The sequence below is a fragment of the Portunus trituberculatus genome, chromosome 47 (genome assembly GCF_017591435.1).
Source record: "Portunus trituberculatus isolate SZX2019 chromosome 47, ASM1759143v1, whole genome shotgun sequence".
Classification (NCBI taxonomy): domain Eukaryota; kingdom Metazoa; phylum Arthropoda; class Malacostraca; order Decapoda; family Portunidae; genus Portunus; species Portunus trituberculatus.
Window position 1 is genome coordinate 28,593,250 of NC_059301.1, and position 18,011 is coordinate 28,611,260.

The 18,011-nt window shown below is 39.6% G+C and overlaps 1 protein-coding gene across 5 annotated transcripts in view; it reads right to left on the bottom strand.

The window, feature by feature from the left end:
• The window catches only part of LOC123520844 (phospholipid scramblase 1-like), a 71,712-nt gene extending 69,927 nt beyond the window's left edge, over positions 1-1,785 (bottom strand). Inside the window, exon 1 of one of the 5 annotated variants that reach the window (XM_045283480.1) lies at positions 1,601-1,785. In XM_045283480.1, coding sequence (XP_045139415.1) covers positions 1,601-1,603 — 3 coding nt within the window. In that variant the 5' untranslated portion in view covers positions 1,604-1,785. Of the gene's footprint in view, positions 1-750; positions 902-1,443 lie in introns of those variants that run through there. The other 4 variants (XM_045283485.1, XM_045283481.1, XM_045283482.1 and 1 more) reach the window with 4 other exon arrangements.
• Positions 1,786-18,011: the final 16,226 nt, after the last annotated feature.

Here is an 18,011-nt window from a genome sequence, read left to right on the forward strand (position 1 = left end):
ATTTTCGTATATGACAATTATCTATATCATCTACCACTTAATCAAGGTTTCTGAGTGTTCTGAGAACGTTATTTTTTTCATAATGCTATGACTACAGGACAGTGAGTAGTTTGTTTTTATTGGAGATTTGGCATAGTCTCACGGCAGACATGGCCAACGCCCTATGGGTAGGTACGGATGGGTTTTAGTAGTGCTTCTTTTTCGCTGCTTCAATTTGAGTGAAAAGCCTCACTAGTAAGGTAACATCAACGAACGAAACCAAGAAACAATGAATGATAATTTAAGTAATAATGATTTTGTTTTAATGCAGATATTTGAAAGACGAAACTTGTTATATCAAAGATCTTCAATTGAAAAACATACATGTACCTAGAAAGCAACATGAGAGAGAGAGAGAGGAAATAGTGTTCTGTCCAGTTCGAGACAGCAGCTGAAAAAAAATTCCTACTTCAATGCCTGCCGCATCTCACCTATCAAATCACACTGTGGCGATACTGCCGTGAAATAGATACAAGACACTATAACAGATTGTTATAACTAATATCATCAGTCAAAAAACACTTATTGTACATGTTTGTTTCCTGTATCTATAGTGTAAGAACTCAATCAAAACACAGTAAATTCCTGCCGGATCGTGAGGAACATCAACATTCACTCAGTCCTTGTTCTCTCATTTAATCAGTTATCACAGAGTAGTGTTATGTATGAACCGCTCTTTACTAAACATCAAGCAAAACGTATAGTACATACCTGTCCTGAAAAAGGAAATAGAAACGCAACAAGATACAAAAGTACACACGCTCACAACACAAAAGTATGCTTCTGCGTTAGTTATATGCCTGGCAACGGTTGCGTACTATGCTCCGTAGCCGTCGCCGTTGCCAGTAAACTAAATAGTATCTATCCTCTCCCTCACCACTCAGGCCTCTCCTGAGACACATGCCATATGTTGCTAGCCGCGTAACTGTCTTTGTCAAATGTGTCTGTAGGTAGATGTTCTTACATATATGTCAAGCGATCACGCTCATCTAATAAGTGCATATTATAGAATTCTACGACAAATGATACCATTTGAGAGAGAGAGAGAGAGAGAGAGAGAGAGAGAGAGAGAGAGAGAGTACTGTACAATTTTGCAAATGTTGCCATATGAGCGATAGAAATATGTATGGCAGGCCACTAAGCTTTGAATACTCGGTCGCGGTCCACAGAAACTTGAGAATATGAGTCTTTATAAGTTTTTAGTGATAACCGATTATTTTTTCACCACATTGAAATAATTAATTCACAATGCAAGCTGCCACACGTCTCTTCGAGGACGCAGCATGGACTTGCAAAGCCAGAGGGCGACCGTCTTCACAGCTTTATTATTACATACTCCATTCCACAAGTTAAGGCACTGAGGACAATACTGAGTAAAACCAGACGGGTAGAATGACTTGCTACCTTGTGGTGGAGATATCAGCAGTACTCTATCTGTCAATATTATTGTTGCGAGGCCTACACTGCTGCTGCGACCCTCCTTCAGCCTCTTCTTCAGGGAGGGGGCGCCTCACAATCTTCTCGGGATTCGGGGCGTGTGTGTCGGGGAGAAGGACTTTACCATGGGTGGCGTGGGGTGGTTGGGGTGGAGCGGCTGGCAGATTGCTCTCTCAGGTCTGGCTATCTGCTGCTATAGCACCCACTCTCATTCAGCTCAGCCACACAGAGTGGGGGGAAGGAAACACTTCTTCCTTATTTTCTCTATATTACAGCAACTATACACCAGTCACCGGGAGCAGGTGGCGGCGGCACACAGGACGGGGCAGGGGGCGGCAACAAAGTACGGGTAACACTTTGTTAGTTCGTCAGACACTTCACTGTCTCTGTCTCTCGTTCACTCTGACTGCTCCCCAGAGTACGACTTGTTCCTTCGAGGTCTCTTGCTACACTCCTGTCCTCTGTCCTCGTCGGTGCCACACAGTGCCCCACAAACCACGCCTCCTGTGCCGTTGCACCTGCCAGGCAATGTCCTTACGAGTCTATTTCAGCTTATTAGGTAACGCTATCTACCTTAACCGCTAATCAGGGTGACCAGTGGCAAATTTCGAATTTCCCAAGAGTGACTCCGAAAACAATCCAAGATCGACCAAAATTTCCCAAGATTTAAAGAAGACAATAATTAACACAATTTTACTGATATAAGATGACATCTTACCTTTCAGTATTACTGCAGGTATACACGAGTTGGGGGTTCGTCTACTTCGCCCTCAATGGCATCCTCCACAGCTGGATGCAGTGTTGCCACCCTCTCCTCTTTGCCTTGCCGTTCTCGCTCAGCACACCTTCGGTAACACTGCCCACTTTTACGTCTTTGATGAGGGATGTTGATGGTTGCCATTGATAGCATGGTACCTCCTGACGGCTGATCGCTTGTTTAGCAAGGAGTCTGTTTGACGTGGTGGACACGCCAAGCCTGTTTGTTTGTTTTGTTTTTATCATATTCAGCTGCGAAAATACCCGCTCCACACATGCAGATGAATGAGGCAGAGCTAGCAGGCCGCACATGAATTTTGACAAACAGGCAAATCTCGGCTCGTTGTTCCCATCCTTCACTGATTTTAGTTCACTCCAGAAAGCAGTTGCCTTCTCGTTAAGATTCTTCAGTGCTTCTTTTGCATATAGCAAATCCTTCCACTGATCCTGCAGGGCGTCCAACTCATCCTCTTTCACAAGCGATGGAAATTGTAGTGCTAGTTTTAAGATGTCACTGGAGTTCCTCTTGGGTGATAAAGATTGTTTCGGTTCGATGATTCTTAACAAGCAAAGCACACTGTCGCTATGAAAAGAGAATCTTTTTTTCATTTGTAGGCACAGTTCTACCAGGAACTTTCGGCAGTCGAGACGAAACCTTCTTTCCTGATCTCCCAAAGGTTCCTTGATTAGCAATGCAGCACACCTGCCACCAAGGTTAATTTCACTGATCTCTTTGTACAAAGAATCATTTCCTGGGTTAATGAGAGATAACTCTTTGTTGGCTACCACTTCATCACGAACAAACATTCCCATGATACTCCTGTACTCAACGGAAACTGTTGTAAAAAGTGATGCAAGTCTGAAATATTCAGACTGGAATTCCAAATTCATTCTGTCCACTTTAGGGAGGATATAGGTCAAGAACAGCAGCATATGCTTGGTTCCAGGAGTAATCATGTTCTTGTATATCATGGCAGCTCCATCATCATTTTTCTTTGCTTCACTTTGAAAAAGCTGCAGTGCTTCCCACTGCTCTAGTATTCTGGCTATGACTTCTGATCTTGAAAGCCAACGAGTCTCTGATAATTTTAGCATTTTGTGCTTTGGAGCATGAACAATGTCCTGGATCATTTTCAAGTCATTTTGACGCTTACTACTGCGTGCAAAATAGCAGCATACATTTCTTACAAATGTTTCGAGCCATGATGGTAAGTGTTTGCTAGCATGGCTTGAACACAGAGCAAAGGAATGGCAGACACATCCCAGTATGAATACAGATGGACAGTCCTTTTAAGGAGTGCCTGAAATCCTTTGTTGGCCCCCAGCATAGTGGAACAGTTGTCACTAGAGAATCCAATAATGTTTTCCATAGGTATGCCTTTACATTTAAGCAGTTCTTTCACTGACTTATAGAGTCCTTCTGCAGTTCCGTTTTCTACTTCAACAATATCCAGTAGTGCGTCAGTAACTTTACACTTTTGTTCATCATAAAATCGCACCATCACCGCAAGTACTTGCGATACAGATACATCAGTACATTCATCTATTATCAGAGAAAACCAGTTTTCACTGCAAGCTTTTGCTACCCACTGTTTCTCTTCCCATGCAATGCCGTCTTGCATCACATACGAAATTTTTGTTCTCTTTGCTTTCAAACTACGAGCCACTTCACATTTGGGAAACATTTGTTTCATGGTTTCTACCAGATGATCAACTTGCCTGAAGGGCACTCCATGTTCAGCTACATATGCTGCCAACAGAAGTTCTGCTTTGGAAACTTCATCATCTAGATCGTCTTTCCTAAGTATGTTTGTGATTCTTTACTTAAAAAAATACATTCAAAAGTAGCTGTTACAACAATATGAGCCATATAGACTTAAATTTGTTCTGAGACAATATAATGCTCTCTCTCTCTCTCTCTCTCTCCAACCATCAAGATTGATATGACATATACAGACATTAAAATTTAATCCAAGATTTACGGCATTTCTGCAAAAAATTCCCAAGATCCCAAGGCGAAGTTTGAAATCCCAAGATCTTGGGAAATTTCCCAAGTCCTGGTCACCCTGAACGTTTTCATTAATTAATCTAGTAATTTTTAGGTCAATCTTGGCTTTTTTTTACTAGGCAGTCTTGGTTTTATGATTTTCAGGAGTGGCAACACTGGACAGAAGGGATAAGCAGTATATATATACACGAGTATATATACGTGGAGGTACAGTACGGTGATGGACTGGCCGAGGTTTTCAGCATGAGAAGCAGGAGTATCTTAGTTGAATATGTGCCACCGAAGACTATTACATGGAGGTTTGATATCCATAAAAAAAAAAAAAAAAAAAAAATGCAGAGGGAAGTGCTAAGTTGCCTGGACAATATGTTAAGGAAGGACAGAAGAGTACTACTTGTGGGAGATTTAAACTGTAAATATGAAATTGGTAAGAAATGGATACAAACAGTCATGCTGGATGCTGGGGCCGGGGAGGAAGTGTTACAACTCGTAAACATATTGGATCAATCAATGAATGAAGGAGTATACAGAGTATAGAGGGGAAGAAGAGGCACACACACACACACACACACACGGGACATCGTCGATGGCGGAGGTGGTCGCTGAGCTCCAGAGCAATCATCTATAATTCTACAGTTACCTAAGAGTAACCAAGGTGGGAAAGGAGCTGGTAATGTTTGTCCCGTCTCCATATAGTCATGTTAACTGTTGATTAGCAAAATAATGTCCAGTGAAGGTAAATATAAACTGTAGCCTGCGTTTGAGCCATCAGCTGGTTTGTTTACGTCTGCGCAACATGGCGGCCGTGAACTCGAAAGAGGAATCAGACTTCACAGGGTTTCAAGGAATAATGGAGAAGAGCGCTTATGTGAAGAAAATTCTGGAGTTAGAAGGTAAAATTGAAAAACTGTTTGAAAAGTATGAGGGCCTGGAAACGAGTTATGACAATGTAAAAGAGACTGTGCCGATATGAAGAAGGAAAATGCAGCACTGAAAGAGGAAGTTAAGCTAATTAAAGTGAATTGCGAAAATGTGGAGAATCTCTAGGAAAAGTGATGGAGAAGCAGGCTGAATGGAAAAAAGTCAGGAAGTGGAAAGAAAGGAGGTAAATTACAAAGTTGCAAGTCTGGAAAAGGAAATCAAAGAGTCAGGGAGAAAACTTTGGGCCTTGCTGAAATTATAGATCAACAGATCATAGAAGAGAAGATAGCTGAGAAAGTGGTGAAGGTTATTAAGTCAAATGAGACATTGGTGAGGGAAACTGTAGACAAAAAGAGATGTGTGGTGATATTTGGTGTGGAGGAGGATAAGACACCGAGTAAAATGGAGAGAGAGAAAACATAAAAAGGTGATAAATAATATCATTAATGTGGTGCAAGAGGAGGAAAAGACCTAGTACAAGAAATAGAGGACTTCCATAGAATTGGAAAGTTCACAAGAGAAGGTATGAGGCCAATAAGAATCAAACTTAAGTCACAAAAGGATGTAGATGAATTGGTGGAGAAGTCATGGAGGCTAGCCCAGCAGGAAACAACAAGGAAGATTTGGTTGAGAAGAGATCTCGGTGAAAAGGAAAGAGAAATGTTAAATGAGTTGAGAAAGGAGGCTTTGAAAAAAATGAAGAGAGGACAGAAGAGAGAAGAAAGAGTTTTTCTGGAGAATCTTGGATATGAGACTGAGGAAGTGGTTCATAACCCAGAAAAGTACAGCAAGAAAGGACTAAAGAAACTTACATATGAGCGAAATGTAATGTATTCCAACATAAATGGAGTGATATCGGGATTTTAGAACTCAACGATTACTTGAGGGACAAGAACCCAGATATTGTGGGTCTTACTGAAACAAAACTGAGAGAGGAGAAGACCTGATGAAGGTTGGAGAAGGGAAATATAACGTTTGGAAAAGAAATAGAGTAGGTAAGATGGGAGGAGGAGTGATGTTGCTGGTTAAAAAAGATATAAAGGTGGATCAAGTGAAAAAGGTATGGGAAAGGCAGAAGTGCTAAAGATCAGAGCAGAAACTAATGAAGGAAAAAAGAGGCACTACATAGTGGTGTACGTACCACCTAAGACAAATGCATGGTCAGTACAGGAATATGAAGAAATGATAAGTGATACAGGAACATGTCTGGAAGAAATGTTGGGTGGCTGTGAACGAACTATAATGATGGGAGATTTTAATTGTAAAGAGGTGTGTTGGGAGGACTGGTCAATGGAAGGATCAGAGACAACATGGGGAAATACACTATTGACACTGGCAATGGAAAATGTGTTAACTCAGTGGGTCAAAGAAGATACTAGGTTTGGAGGAGAGGGAGCATCGTCAAGACTGGACTTGGTCTTTAGTACAGAGCCAATGGTCATTGAGGAGATGAGGGTGGAGTGCCCTTTAGCAAAGAGTGATCATGCAGTTTTGGAGTTCAAGGTGATAGACGAAGAGAAATCTAGAAGAAATGAAGAATATAAAGTGGGAAGATGGAATTATGCCAAGACAGATTTTGGAAACCTAAAGAAATTCTTTCAAGAGACAAATTGGATGAAATTCAAGAGTGCTAAGGAGCAAATGAAAAGTGGAAGGAATTTATAAAAATATACAAAGAAGGTGAGAAAAATTTGTACCAATAAGACAACATAGAGAAGTTGGAAAGCAGGACTGGTTTAACGATAGATGTGAAAAGGCTAGAACAAGAAAAGAGGATGCATGGAAGAGGTGGAGAAGGAAAAGACGGATTAAGCAGTGGGAAAGTTACAAAAGAGCAAGAAATGAATATGTGTTGATTAGAAGAGAAGAAAGAAAGAAACAAGAAAAGGATATAATTGATAAATGTAAAGACCAACCAAGGCTTTTTTACAGACATGTGAACAACAACATCAAAAATAGAGAAAGTATTGAAAGTTTAGAAGTAAATGGAGTATACAGTGAAGATCCCAGGGAAATGGCAGAGGCTATGAATGGATGCTTTCGGAAGGTATTCACAAAGGAGACTGCTTTTGACAAACCACTGGTAATGGAACAGAAAGGGATTATGAAGGAGTTTCAAGTAACGGTGGAGGAGATCAAGAACATGATGGGGAGTTTAGAAGTGAGAAAAGCTGTGGGACCTGATGGGGTATCAGGATGGATTTTAAGAGAATGCAGGGAGCAATTGGCAGAAAAAGTTTGTGAAGTAATTGATGCCTCATTAAGGGAAGGCGTAGTGCCCCAAGACTGGAAAAGAGCTAACATTGTCCCAATCTATAAATCAGGTAACAAGAGAGACCCATTGAACTATAGACCAGTGTCACTTACAAGTGTGGTAGCTAAGATGTGTGAGAGGGTGGTGAAGACTAGATGGACAGACTTCTTGGAGAAAAATGACATACTTTGTGAGTGTCAATTTGGTTTTAGGAAAGGGCGTTCATGCACGACAAACCTGATATGTTACTATTCGAGGGTGATAGATGTAATACAGGAAAGAGATGGTTGGGCTGATGGAATATATCTGGATTTAAAAAAGGCCTTTGATAAGGTACCACACCAGAGACTGATCTGGAAACTTGAAATGGTAGGAGGAGTGCATGGCAGTTTACTAAAATGGATGGAAGACTTTTGGTAGGAAGAGAAATGAGAACAATAATTAAGGACAGACCATCAGAATGGGGATTGGTGGAGAGTGGAGTTCCACAGGGATCAGTGTTGGCACCAGTAATGTTCGCAGTCTACATAAATGACATGGTGGATGGGGTGTCCAGTTATGTGAGCCTATTTGCAGACGATGCAAAATTGTTAAGAAAAGTGAGATGTGACAAAGATTGCGAACTACTCCAGGAAGACTTGGACAGAATATGGAAATGGAGCTGTACATGGCAAATGGAGTTCAACACGACAAAATGCAAGAAAATAGAGTTTGGCAAGAGTGAAAGAAGAATCAGGAGTATGTACAAGATAGGAAATGAAGACATAAAACCAGTCATGAAGAAAAAGACCTTGGGGTGACAATTACCAATGACCTATCGCCAGAGAGACATATAAACAAAATAATTGGAGAAGTATTGAACTTATTGAGGAACATAAGAGTGGCGTTCGTATATCTAGATGAAGAAATGATGAAGAAAATAATTACTGCAATGATAAGACCGAGGCTTGAATATGCAACAATACAGTGGGCTCGAACTTAAAGAAACACATAAGGAAACTAGAGAAAGTACAGAGGGCTGCAACGAAAATGGTGCCTGACTTAAGAGATTTGACTTATGAAGACAGACTGAAAAGAATGCAACTTCCAACCCTGGAAAACAGAAGAGAAAGGGGAGACCTGATAGCAATATACAGAGTGATGATTGGCATGGAAAAATGGATAGGGAAGATCTGTGTATGTGGAATGGAAGAATGTCGAGAGGGCATGGGAAAAACTAAAATGGCCACTTATAGGAGAGATGTGAAAAATATAGCTTCCTCATAGAAGGGTGGAAGCATGGAATAGTTTAGACGTGGAAGTGGTCAACGCAAGGAATATTCATGATTTTAAGAAAAGCTGGACATTAATAGATATGGAGACGGGACAACACGAGCATAGCTCTTTTCCGTATGTTACAATTAGGTAAATACAATTAGGTAAATACACACACACACACACACACATATCAAAGTCCAAAGGCATAAAGTGATATGGTCCTAGAAATTGACTTTGAGGATCAGGAATTTTTAAAATGCAATGAGAGAAATAAGCAAACAAAACGGAACCACGCCAAGTCAAATTCTAAAGGGCTAAGAAGCTACTTTGGTAGTATTGAGTGGAAGGAAATTAGGCAAGGCAAGACAATTCAAGAGAAGTACTCGTATATAATTCCAAGACAAGTATATGTTCCTGAATACAGAGTAAAAGAAACCAAACACACGTGGTATAGTGCTATATGTGCAACAGCTAAAAAGTGTATGGATGTAACTTGGAAAAAATTAAGGAAACAACGGAATGAAGCAAGTAGGAAGCAGTATAAAGACTGCATGAATGAATACATTAGGATAGAAGGAGGAAGAGAAATTTTGAAAAGGATTTAGTGAAGAGAGGCGAAAAGGAACCCAAGCTTTTTTATGAATATATAAATGGAAAAATGACAAACAGAGAGACCAACAAGTTAATTAAGGGAAACGGGACATATGAAACAACAGAAGAAATGAGTGAACTTATGAACGAGAGCTTTAAATCAGTATCTAATGAAGAGGGAGATTTCATAGAACCAAACAACCAAGCAACACAAGAAAGATTAAGAAACATTGTGGTGCATAAGCAAAAAATCAGTAAACTGCTAAAAGGGGTGGATGTAAGGAAGGCAATCGGGCCAGATAGAGTGTCAGGATGGACACTGAGGGAATGTAGGGAACAACTGGTGGAACCAATCTGGGATGTGATCAACAGCTCTCTGATGGAAGGGAAGTTACCAAGGGAGTGGAAAAGATCAGTCCCAATATATAAAGGAGGAAAAAGACCAAGCCCCTAAATCATACATCAGTGTCACTGACTAGTGTTGTAGGAAAGATCTGTGAAATTGTAATTAAAGAAAAAGTGGTTAGAATATCTGGACGGAAATGAAATAATAAAAAAAAAAACTCACAAATCGGTTTCAGAGAAGGAAGATCATGCATAACAAATTTACTAGGCTTTTATACAAGAGTGATAGATGAAGTACAAGAGAGAGAGATGGATCGGTTGACACAGTATATTTGAACATTAAAAGGCCTTCGATACAGTACCACATAGATGACTCCTATGGAAAATGGAACACATCGGTGGAATAAGGGAAATATCTTAGAATGGATGACATACTACCTAACAGATAGGGAAATGAGGACAATGATAACAGACATCCCATTTTGTTGGAGCAGAGTGACTAGTGGCGTACCACAGGGTTCTGTGCTGGCACCAATTATGTTCCAATTATATATTAAGGAAACGTTGGATGAATATAGATGTGGAGCAGAGCCGGTTTTTCTATAATGGGCGAACGTCTAAATATATTTTGGGAGTGACGGCGCCCTCAAAAAAAGAGGAAAAAAGTCACTGTTTTCTAGACTACATCACCAGTTGGTGCACGCTGATGCACCCTACTATCGCATCAACTGTTGCTAAGGTTGTGTATGTCTGTGAGGTGACGGTGAAGGAGGGGATCAACCTGCCCCTGCAGAGCTATTCAGAGGTAGGGCGGGAATAGACTGACAGACATTATAATACCATAATATTTCTACCCTTTCCCAACGCAAAGTAGCCAGGATCGCTTTGATACGGAGACAGGTCACTATGAGCCGCGAAACCCTGTAATATATAACTAGGTAACACACACACACACACACACGCACACACACACACGGTAGCTCAGTGAGCAGAGCTGGCTTCACAAGCCAGAGGACTGGGGTTCGATTCCGCCGGGTGAGATATTTGGGTGTGTCTCCTCACGTAGCTGTTCAAGGCAGTGAGTAGGTACAGGATGTAAATTGAGGAGTGATAGACTGAGTGTGTGTGTGGTGTATGGTCTCAGACTCATCTAAAGATCGGAAATAATGAGCTCTGAGTGTAATACGCTGGCTGTCTCACAGAGACTGCAGCAGATCAAACAGTGAAACACACGCATACAAAAAGTTGTAGTGTATCTTATTAATATCAATTAAAGACGACTTGGTCTTTAGTACAGAGCCAATGGTCATTGAGGAGATGAGGGTGGAGTGCCCTTTAGCAAAGAGTGATCATGCAGTTTTGGAGTTCAAGGTGATAGACGAAGAGAAATCTAGAAGAAATGAAGAATATAAAGTGGGAAGATGGAATTATGCCAAGACAGATTTTGGAAACCTAAAGAAATTCTTTCAAGAGACAAATTGGATGAAATTCAAGAGTGCTAAGGGAGCAAATGAAAAGTGGAAGGAATTTATAAAAATATACAAAGAAGGTGAGAAAAATTTGTACCAATAAGACAACATAGAGAAGTTGGAAAGCAGGACTGGTTTAACGATAGATGTGAAAAGGCTAGAACAAGAAAAGAGGATGCATGGAAGAGGTGGAGAAGGAAAAGACGGATTAAGCAGTGGGAAAGTTACAAAAGAGCAAGAAATGAATATGTGTTGATTAGAAGAGAAGAAAGAAAGAAACAAGAAAAGGATATAATTGATAAATGTAAAGACCAACCAAGGCTTTTTTACAGACATGTGAACAACAACATCAAAAATAGAGAAAGTATTGAAAGTTTAGAAGTAAATGGAGTATACAGTGAAGATCCCAGGAAATGGCAGAGGCTATGAATGGATGCTTTCGGAAGGTATTCACAAAGGAGACTGCTTTTGACAAACCACTGGTAATGGAACAGAAAGGGATTATGAAGGAGTTTCAAGTAACTGTGGAGGAGATCAAGAACATGATGGGGAGTTTAGAAGTGAGAAAAGCTGTGGGACCTGATGGGGTATCAGGATGGATTTTAAGAGAATGCAGGAGCAATTGGCAGAAAAAGTTTGTGAAGTAATTGATGCCTCATTAAGGGAAGGTGTAGTGCCCCAAGACTGGAAAAGAGCTAACATTGTCCCAATCTATAAATCAGGTAACAAGAGAGACCCATTGAACTATAGACCAGTGTCACTTACAAGTGTGGTAGCTAAGATGTGTGAGAGGGTGGTGAAGAATAGATGGACAGACTTCTTGGAGAAAATGACATACTTTGTGAGTGTCAATTTGGTTTTAGGAAAGGGCGTTCATGCACGACAAACCTGATATGTTACTATTCGAGGGTGATAGATGTAATACAGGAAAGAGATGGTTGGGCTGATGGAATATATCTGGATTTAAAAAAGGCCTTTGATAAGGTACCACACCAGAGACTGATCTGGAAACTTGAAATGGTAGGAGGAGTGCATGGCAGTTTACTAAAATGGATGGAAGACTTTTGGTAGGAAGAGAAATGAGAACAATAATTAAGGACAGACCATCAGAATGGGGATTGGTGGAGAGTGGAGTTCCACAGGGATCAGTGTTGGCACCAGTAATGTTCGCAGTCTACATAAATGACATGGTGGATGGGGTGTCCAGTTATGTGAGCCTATTTGCAGACGATGCAAAATTGTTAAGAAAAGTGAGATGTGACAAAGATTGCGAACTACTCCAGGAAGACTTGGACAGAATATGGAAATGGAGCTGTACATGGCAAATGGAGTTCAACACGACAAAATGCAAGAAAATAGAGTTTGGCAAGAGTGAAAGAAGAATCAGGAGTATGTACAAGATAGGAAATGAAGACATAAAACCAGTCATGAAGAAAAAGACCTTGGGGTGACAATTACCAATGACCTATCGCCAGAGAGACATATAAACAAAATAATTGGAGAAGTATTGAACTTATTGAGGAACATAAGAGTGGCGTTCAGATATCTAGATGAAGAAATGATGAAGAAAATAATTACTGCAATGATAAGACCGAGGCTTGAATATGCAACAATACAGTGGGCTCGAACTTAAAGAAACACATAAGGAAACTAGAGAAAGTACAGAGGGCTGCAACGAAAATGGTGCCTGACTTAAGAGATTTGACTTATGAAGACAGACTGAAAAGAATGCAACTTCCAACCCTGGAAAACAGAAGAGAAAGGGGAGACCTGATAGCAATATACAGAGTGATGATTGGCATGGAAAAAATGGATAGGGAAGATCTGTGTATGTGGAATGGAAGAATGTCGAGAGGGCATGGGAAAAACTAAAATGGCCACTTATAGGAGAGATGTGAAAAATATAGCTTCCTCATAGAAGGGTGGAAGCATGGAATAGTTTAGACGTGGAAGTGGTCAACGCAAGGAATATTCATGATTTTAAGAAAAAGCTGGACATTAATAGATATGGAGACGGGACAACACGAGCATAGCTCTTTTCCCGTATGTTACAATTAGGTAAATACAATTAGGTAAATACACACACACACACACACACACACAAAAAAAAAAAAAAAAAAAAGAAAACGGCCTGGGCCTTGTCTAGACATCAAATATCAAAGTCCAAAGGCATAAAGTGATCATGTGGTCCTAGAAATTGACTTTGAGGATCAGGAATTTTTAAAATGCAATGAGAGAAATAAGCAAACAAAAAGGAACCAGAAGTCAAATTTAAAGGGCTAAGAAGCTACTTTGGTAGTATTGAGTGGAAGGAAATTAGGCAAGGCAAGACAATTCAAGAGAAGTACTCGTATATAATTCCAAGACAAGTATATGTTCCTGAATACAGAGTAAAAGAAACCAAACACACGTGGTATAGTGCTATATGTGCAACAGCTAAAAAGTGTATGGATGTAACTTGGAAAAAATTAAGGAAACAACGGAATGAAGCAAGTAGGAAGCAGTATAAAGACGTACGGAATGAATACATTAGGATAGGAAGGGAGGAAGAGAGAAATTTTGAAAAGGATTTAGTGAAGAGAGGCGAAAAGGAACCCAAGCTTTTTTATGAATATATAAATGGAAAAATGACAAACAGAGAGACCAACAAGTTAATTAAGGGAAACGGGACATATGAAACAACAGAAGAAATGAGTGAACTTATGAACGAGAGCTTTAAATCAGTATCTAATGAAGAGGGAGATTTCATAGAACCAAACAACCAAGCAACACAAGAAGGATTAAGAAACATTGTGGTCCATAAGCAAAAAAATCAGTAAACTGCTAAAAGGGGTGGATGTATGGAAGGCAATCGGGCCAGATAGAGTGTCAGGATGGACACTGAGGGAATGTAGGGAACAACTGGTGGAACCAATCTGGGATGTGATCAACAGCTCTCTGATGGAAGGGAAGTTACCAAGGGAGTGGAAAAGATCAGTCCCAATATATAAAGGAGGAAAAAGACCAAGCCCCTAAATCATACATCAGTGTCACTGACTAGTGTTGTAGGAAAGATCTGTGAAATTGTAATTAAAGAAAAAGTGGTTAGAATATCTGGACGGAAATGAAATAATAAAAAAAAACTCACAAATCGGTTTCAGAGAAGGAAGATCATGCATAACAAATTTACTAGGCTTTTATACAAGAGTGATAGATGAAGTACAAGAGAGAGATGGATCGGTTGACACAGTATATTTGAACATTAAAAGGCCTTCGATACAGTACCACATAGATGACTCCTATGGAAAATGGAACACATCGGTGGAATAAGGGAAATATCTTAGAATGGATGACATACTACCTAACAGATAGGGAAATGAGGACAATGATAACAGACATCCCATTTTGTTGGAGCAGAGTGACTAGTGGCGTACCACAGGGTTCTGTGCTGGCACCAATTATGTTCCAATTATATATTAAGGAAACGTTGGATGAATATAGATGTGGAGCAGAGCCGGTTTTTGCTATGGGCAATGTGGGCGAACGTCCGGGAATATATTTGAACGAGAGTCAAAAAAAAAAAAAAAAGAGGAAAATAAAGCCGGTTTTCTAGATAGATTACCACGTCAAGTTGGTGCAGTGGGCGCTGATGCATACTATCGCATCAACTTGTTGCTAAGGTTGTGTATGTCTGTGAAAAAGGTGACGGTGAAGGGAGAAGTGGATCAACCTGCCCTGCAGAGAGAGAGAGAGAGAGAGAGAGAGAGAGAGTCATTCAGAGGAAAAGCAAGAACGGGGAATAGACTGAGATTGCATTATTATAATACCATAATATTATAATACCTCTACCCTTTCCCAACGCAAAGTAGCCAGGATGCCTCTGATAGGAGACAGGTCACTATGAGCCGTTCGAATGTAATATATAACTAGGTAAACACACACACACACACACACACACACACGGTAGCTCAGTGGTTAGAGCTGGCTTACAAGCCAGAGGACTGGGGTTCGATTCCCCGGCCGGGTGGAGATATTTGGGTGTGTCTCTCACGTAGCCCTGTTCACCTAGCAGTGAGTAGGTACAGGATGTAAATCGAGGAGTTGTGACCTTGTTGTTCTGGTGTGTGTGTGTGCATGCCTGGTCTCAGATATCTGAAGATCGGAAATAATGAGCTCTGAGCTCGTTGTAGGGTGACGCCTGGCTGTCTGTCAGAGACTGCAGCAGATCAAACAGTGAAACACACGCACACATACTGTTGTAGTGTATCTTATTAATATCAATTAAAGACAACCTAACAACTCGACTGAACGTAGTGATCATGGCCACGCTATCAGTTTTAGCAATGAAATCCACCTCAAATATGAGGGAAAAAAAAAAAAAAAAAAAAAAAAAAAAAATATATATATATATATATATATATATATATATATATATATATATATATATATATATATATATATATATATATATATATATATATATATATATATATATATATATCACAGAAAGCTCGATCCAAAAGACACTATCATTTTCATGTATACATTCATCTAGACAAATCTGTATGCAGTTACCTTATTAGTTATTTCCTTTAAGTTATCTCCCTATGTGTCACCATTAACATATATCAATATTGATGATAATATATTAAGGACAAAGCTCCAAGAAGTTAAAGACACTTGCATGCACTATTAATCCATATACTGTGATATTTCTCTCTCTTTCAGGCAAGGCCCATCCTCCTCCTTTGTTGTAATTATCTATTAATTCAACAATAAATGTATCAATCAATCAATCTCTTTCTTTCATTAATTTCACGTGTATGAACCACTGTGATAATCTATTATTTTTTATACCATGTGGTCTTTTCACGGTAATTTTTGGGCCAAAAGGGATACTTTTTGGGGTACTTCATATCTGAAAGCCCACCCGCTAGGAAACCATTGCCCCAGTGAGGAAGCCCAGACACTCGGATCGTGTAAAGGATTGAACCCGCGCTTGAGACCCTCGAAAAGCACGCATGGTTCCACAGTACCATGGTTATTTTTAGTGAATAATAATATTAAGTTATTAGAAATTAAGAATCATAGTTGTAGGCATAGTACACACGTCGTCATGAGTCACCAGACATGCTGGGCGTCCCGGAGGAAGAAAGAGTAGCCAGTTCATGAATTAAGAGCCTTAAGGCGGCGTTACACTAGCACTTTTTCCGTCGTCTCAGGCGATTTCCGTCGTTAAGTTTAAATTGTGTTATATATGTGGAGCAGACACAATTTTTAATTAATATGAGTATGTTTCTATGAGGTAGTGTCGATAGGAACTGGTACCTCACAGGGAGACACTATATGTGACTAACATGCAATGTATTTACCGAAAAGGAACTATATCAGACAATTTTCGATCATTATGGCAGTGAACTAGTGTTGCTTGCAGCTAGTTGTAACTTGTAACTAGTAACAGTGATAAATAAGTCACTGTGTGTGTGTGAATAACATTTAAAATAATACATCAGAACAAATATTATAGGTTTGCAAGGTTGTGTGGTAACTGTAATCCAAGAGAGCTTTCTCTCAAGTGATATAACTCCAAGAGTTTCCTTGTTAACATTGTTAATGTGTCCTGGTTCTAGTGAAGGACACATCCAGCCTAGCACATGTAGGCCACATTGTATAGTACAAACAAATTTGCTATTCAAAACTAAAGCATTTTGAGAAACCTGCCACGTACCCCCAAAATTCCTCTCATGTACCCCTGGGGGTACGCGTACCCCAGGTTGAGAACCCCTGACCTAACATATGAAGAAAGGCCGAAGGAAATGGGACTGCCAACCTTACAAGTTAGAAGAGAACAAGGAGACCTAATAACAATGTATAAAATAGAATACGTATGACATTGAAAAATAGACAAGGAAGACCTGGTGCTGGTGACAGAAGAAGCTAAAAGAACAAGAGGACATGTAAAGATTAGGATGAGGCAGTGTGTGAAGGATATTGGAAAATACAGTTTTCCACATAGAATGATGGAAAAGTGGAATGCATTGAGTGATGAAGTTGTTACAGCACATATGTGCATAACTTTAAAGAAAAATTGGATAAATGGAGACTGGAGACAGGACACTATAAGCCCTGCTCGAACCCTGTACAATACACCTAGGTATGGCAGTGTGTGAAGAATATTGGAAAATACAGTTTCCACATAGATTGGTGGAAAAGTGGAATGCATTGAGTGATAAATTTGTTACAGCACGTAATGTGCATAACTTTAACGAAAAGTGGATAAATGGAGACACAGAGACAGGACATTACAAGCCCAGCTCGAACCCTGTACATACAATACAACTAGGTAAATACACACACACACAGAGAATATATTCTTTTAAAAGTTGTACTAGATGATAATGGTATATATATTATATATATATATATATATATATATATATATATATATATATATATATATATATATATATATATATATATATATATATATATATATATATATATAATTTCCTTTGTAGTACAGTACTATTTTGCCATATTGTCAGAGATAAATGTTTTATCTTTTGAAAATGCACTAGATATGTTTGTGACATGATGCTTGACTGGCTACTAACTTTAGTGTGAAGACTACTTAAATTTAATCAATGCCCAGTGCTGCCCTGCACAGGTACAGGATCAGACAAAGCCAGTAGGACTCTATATATACATTTGTGGTTAGCTTAGCCAATCATCCACACCTGCACATTGTGAAGAGGGATATACAAACTATCAGTTGACTTTTGTGTTTGACTCAGACTGCATGCATCAAGAAACCACATAATGTGAAAGGAAACATAGAAGGTAGATATGATGGACAAAAAGGAAAATAAAGCATCATCATCCACCTTTCATCAGTTCTATATGCCATTTCTCTCACCATTAAGTTTAATAGCTGCTTACATTACTGTGACTACTT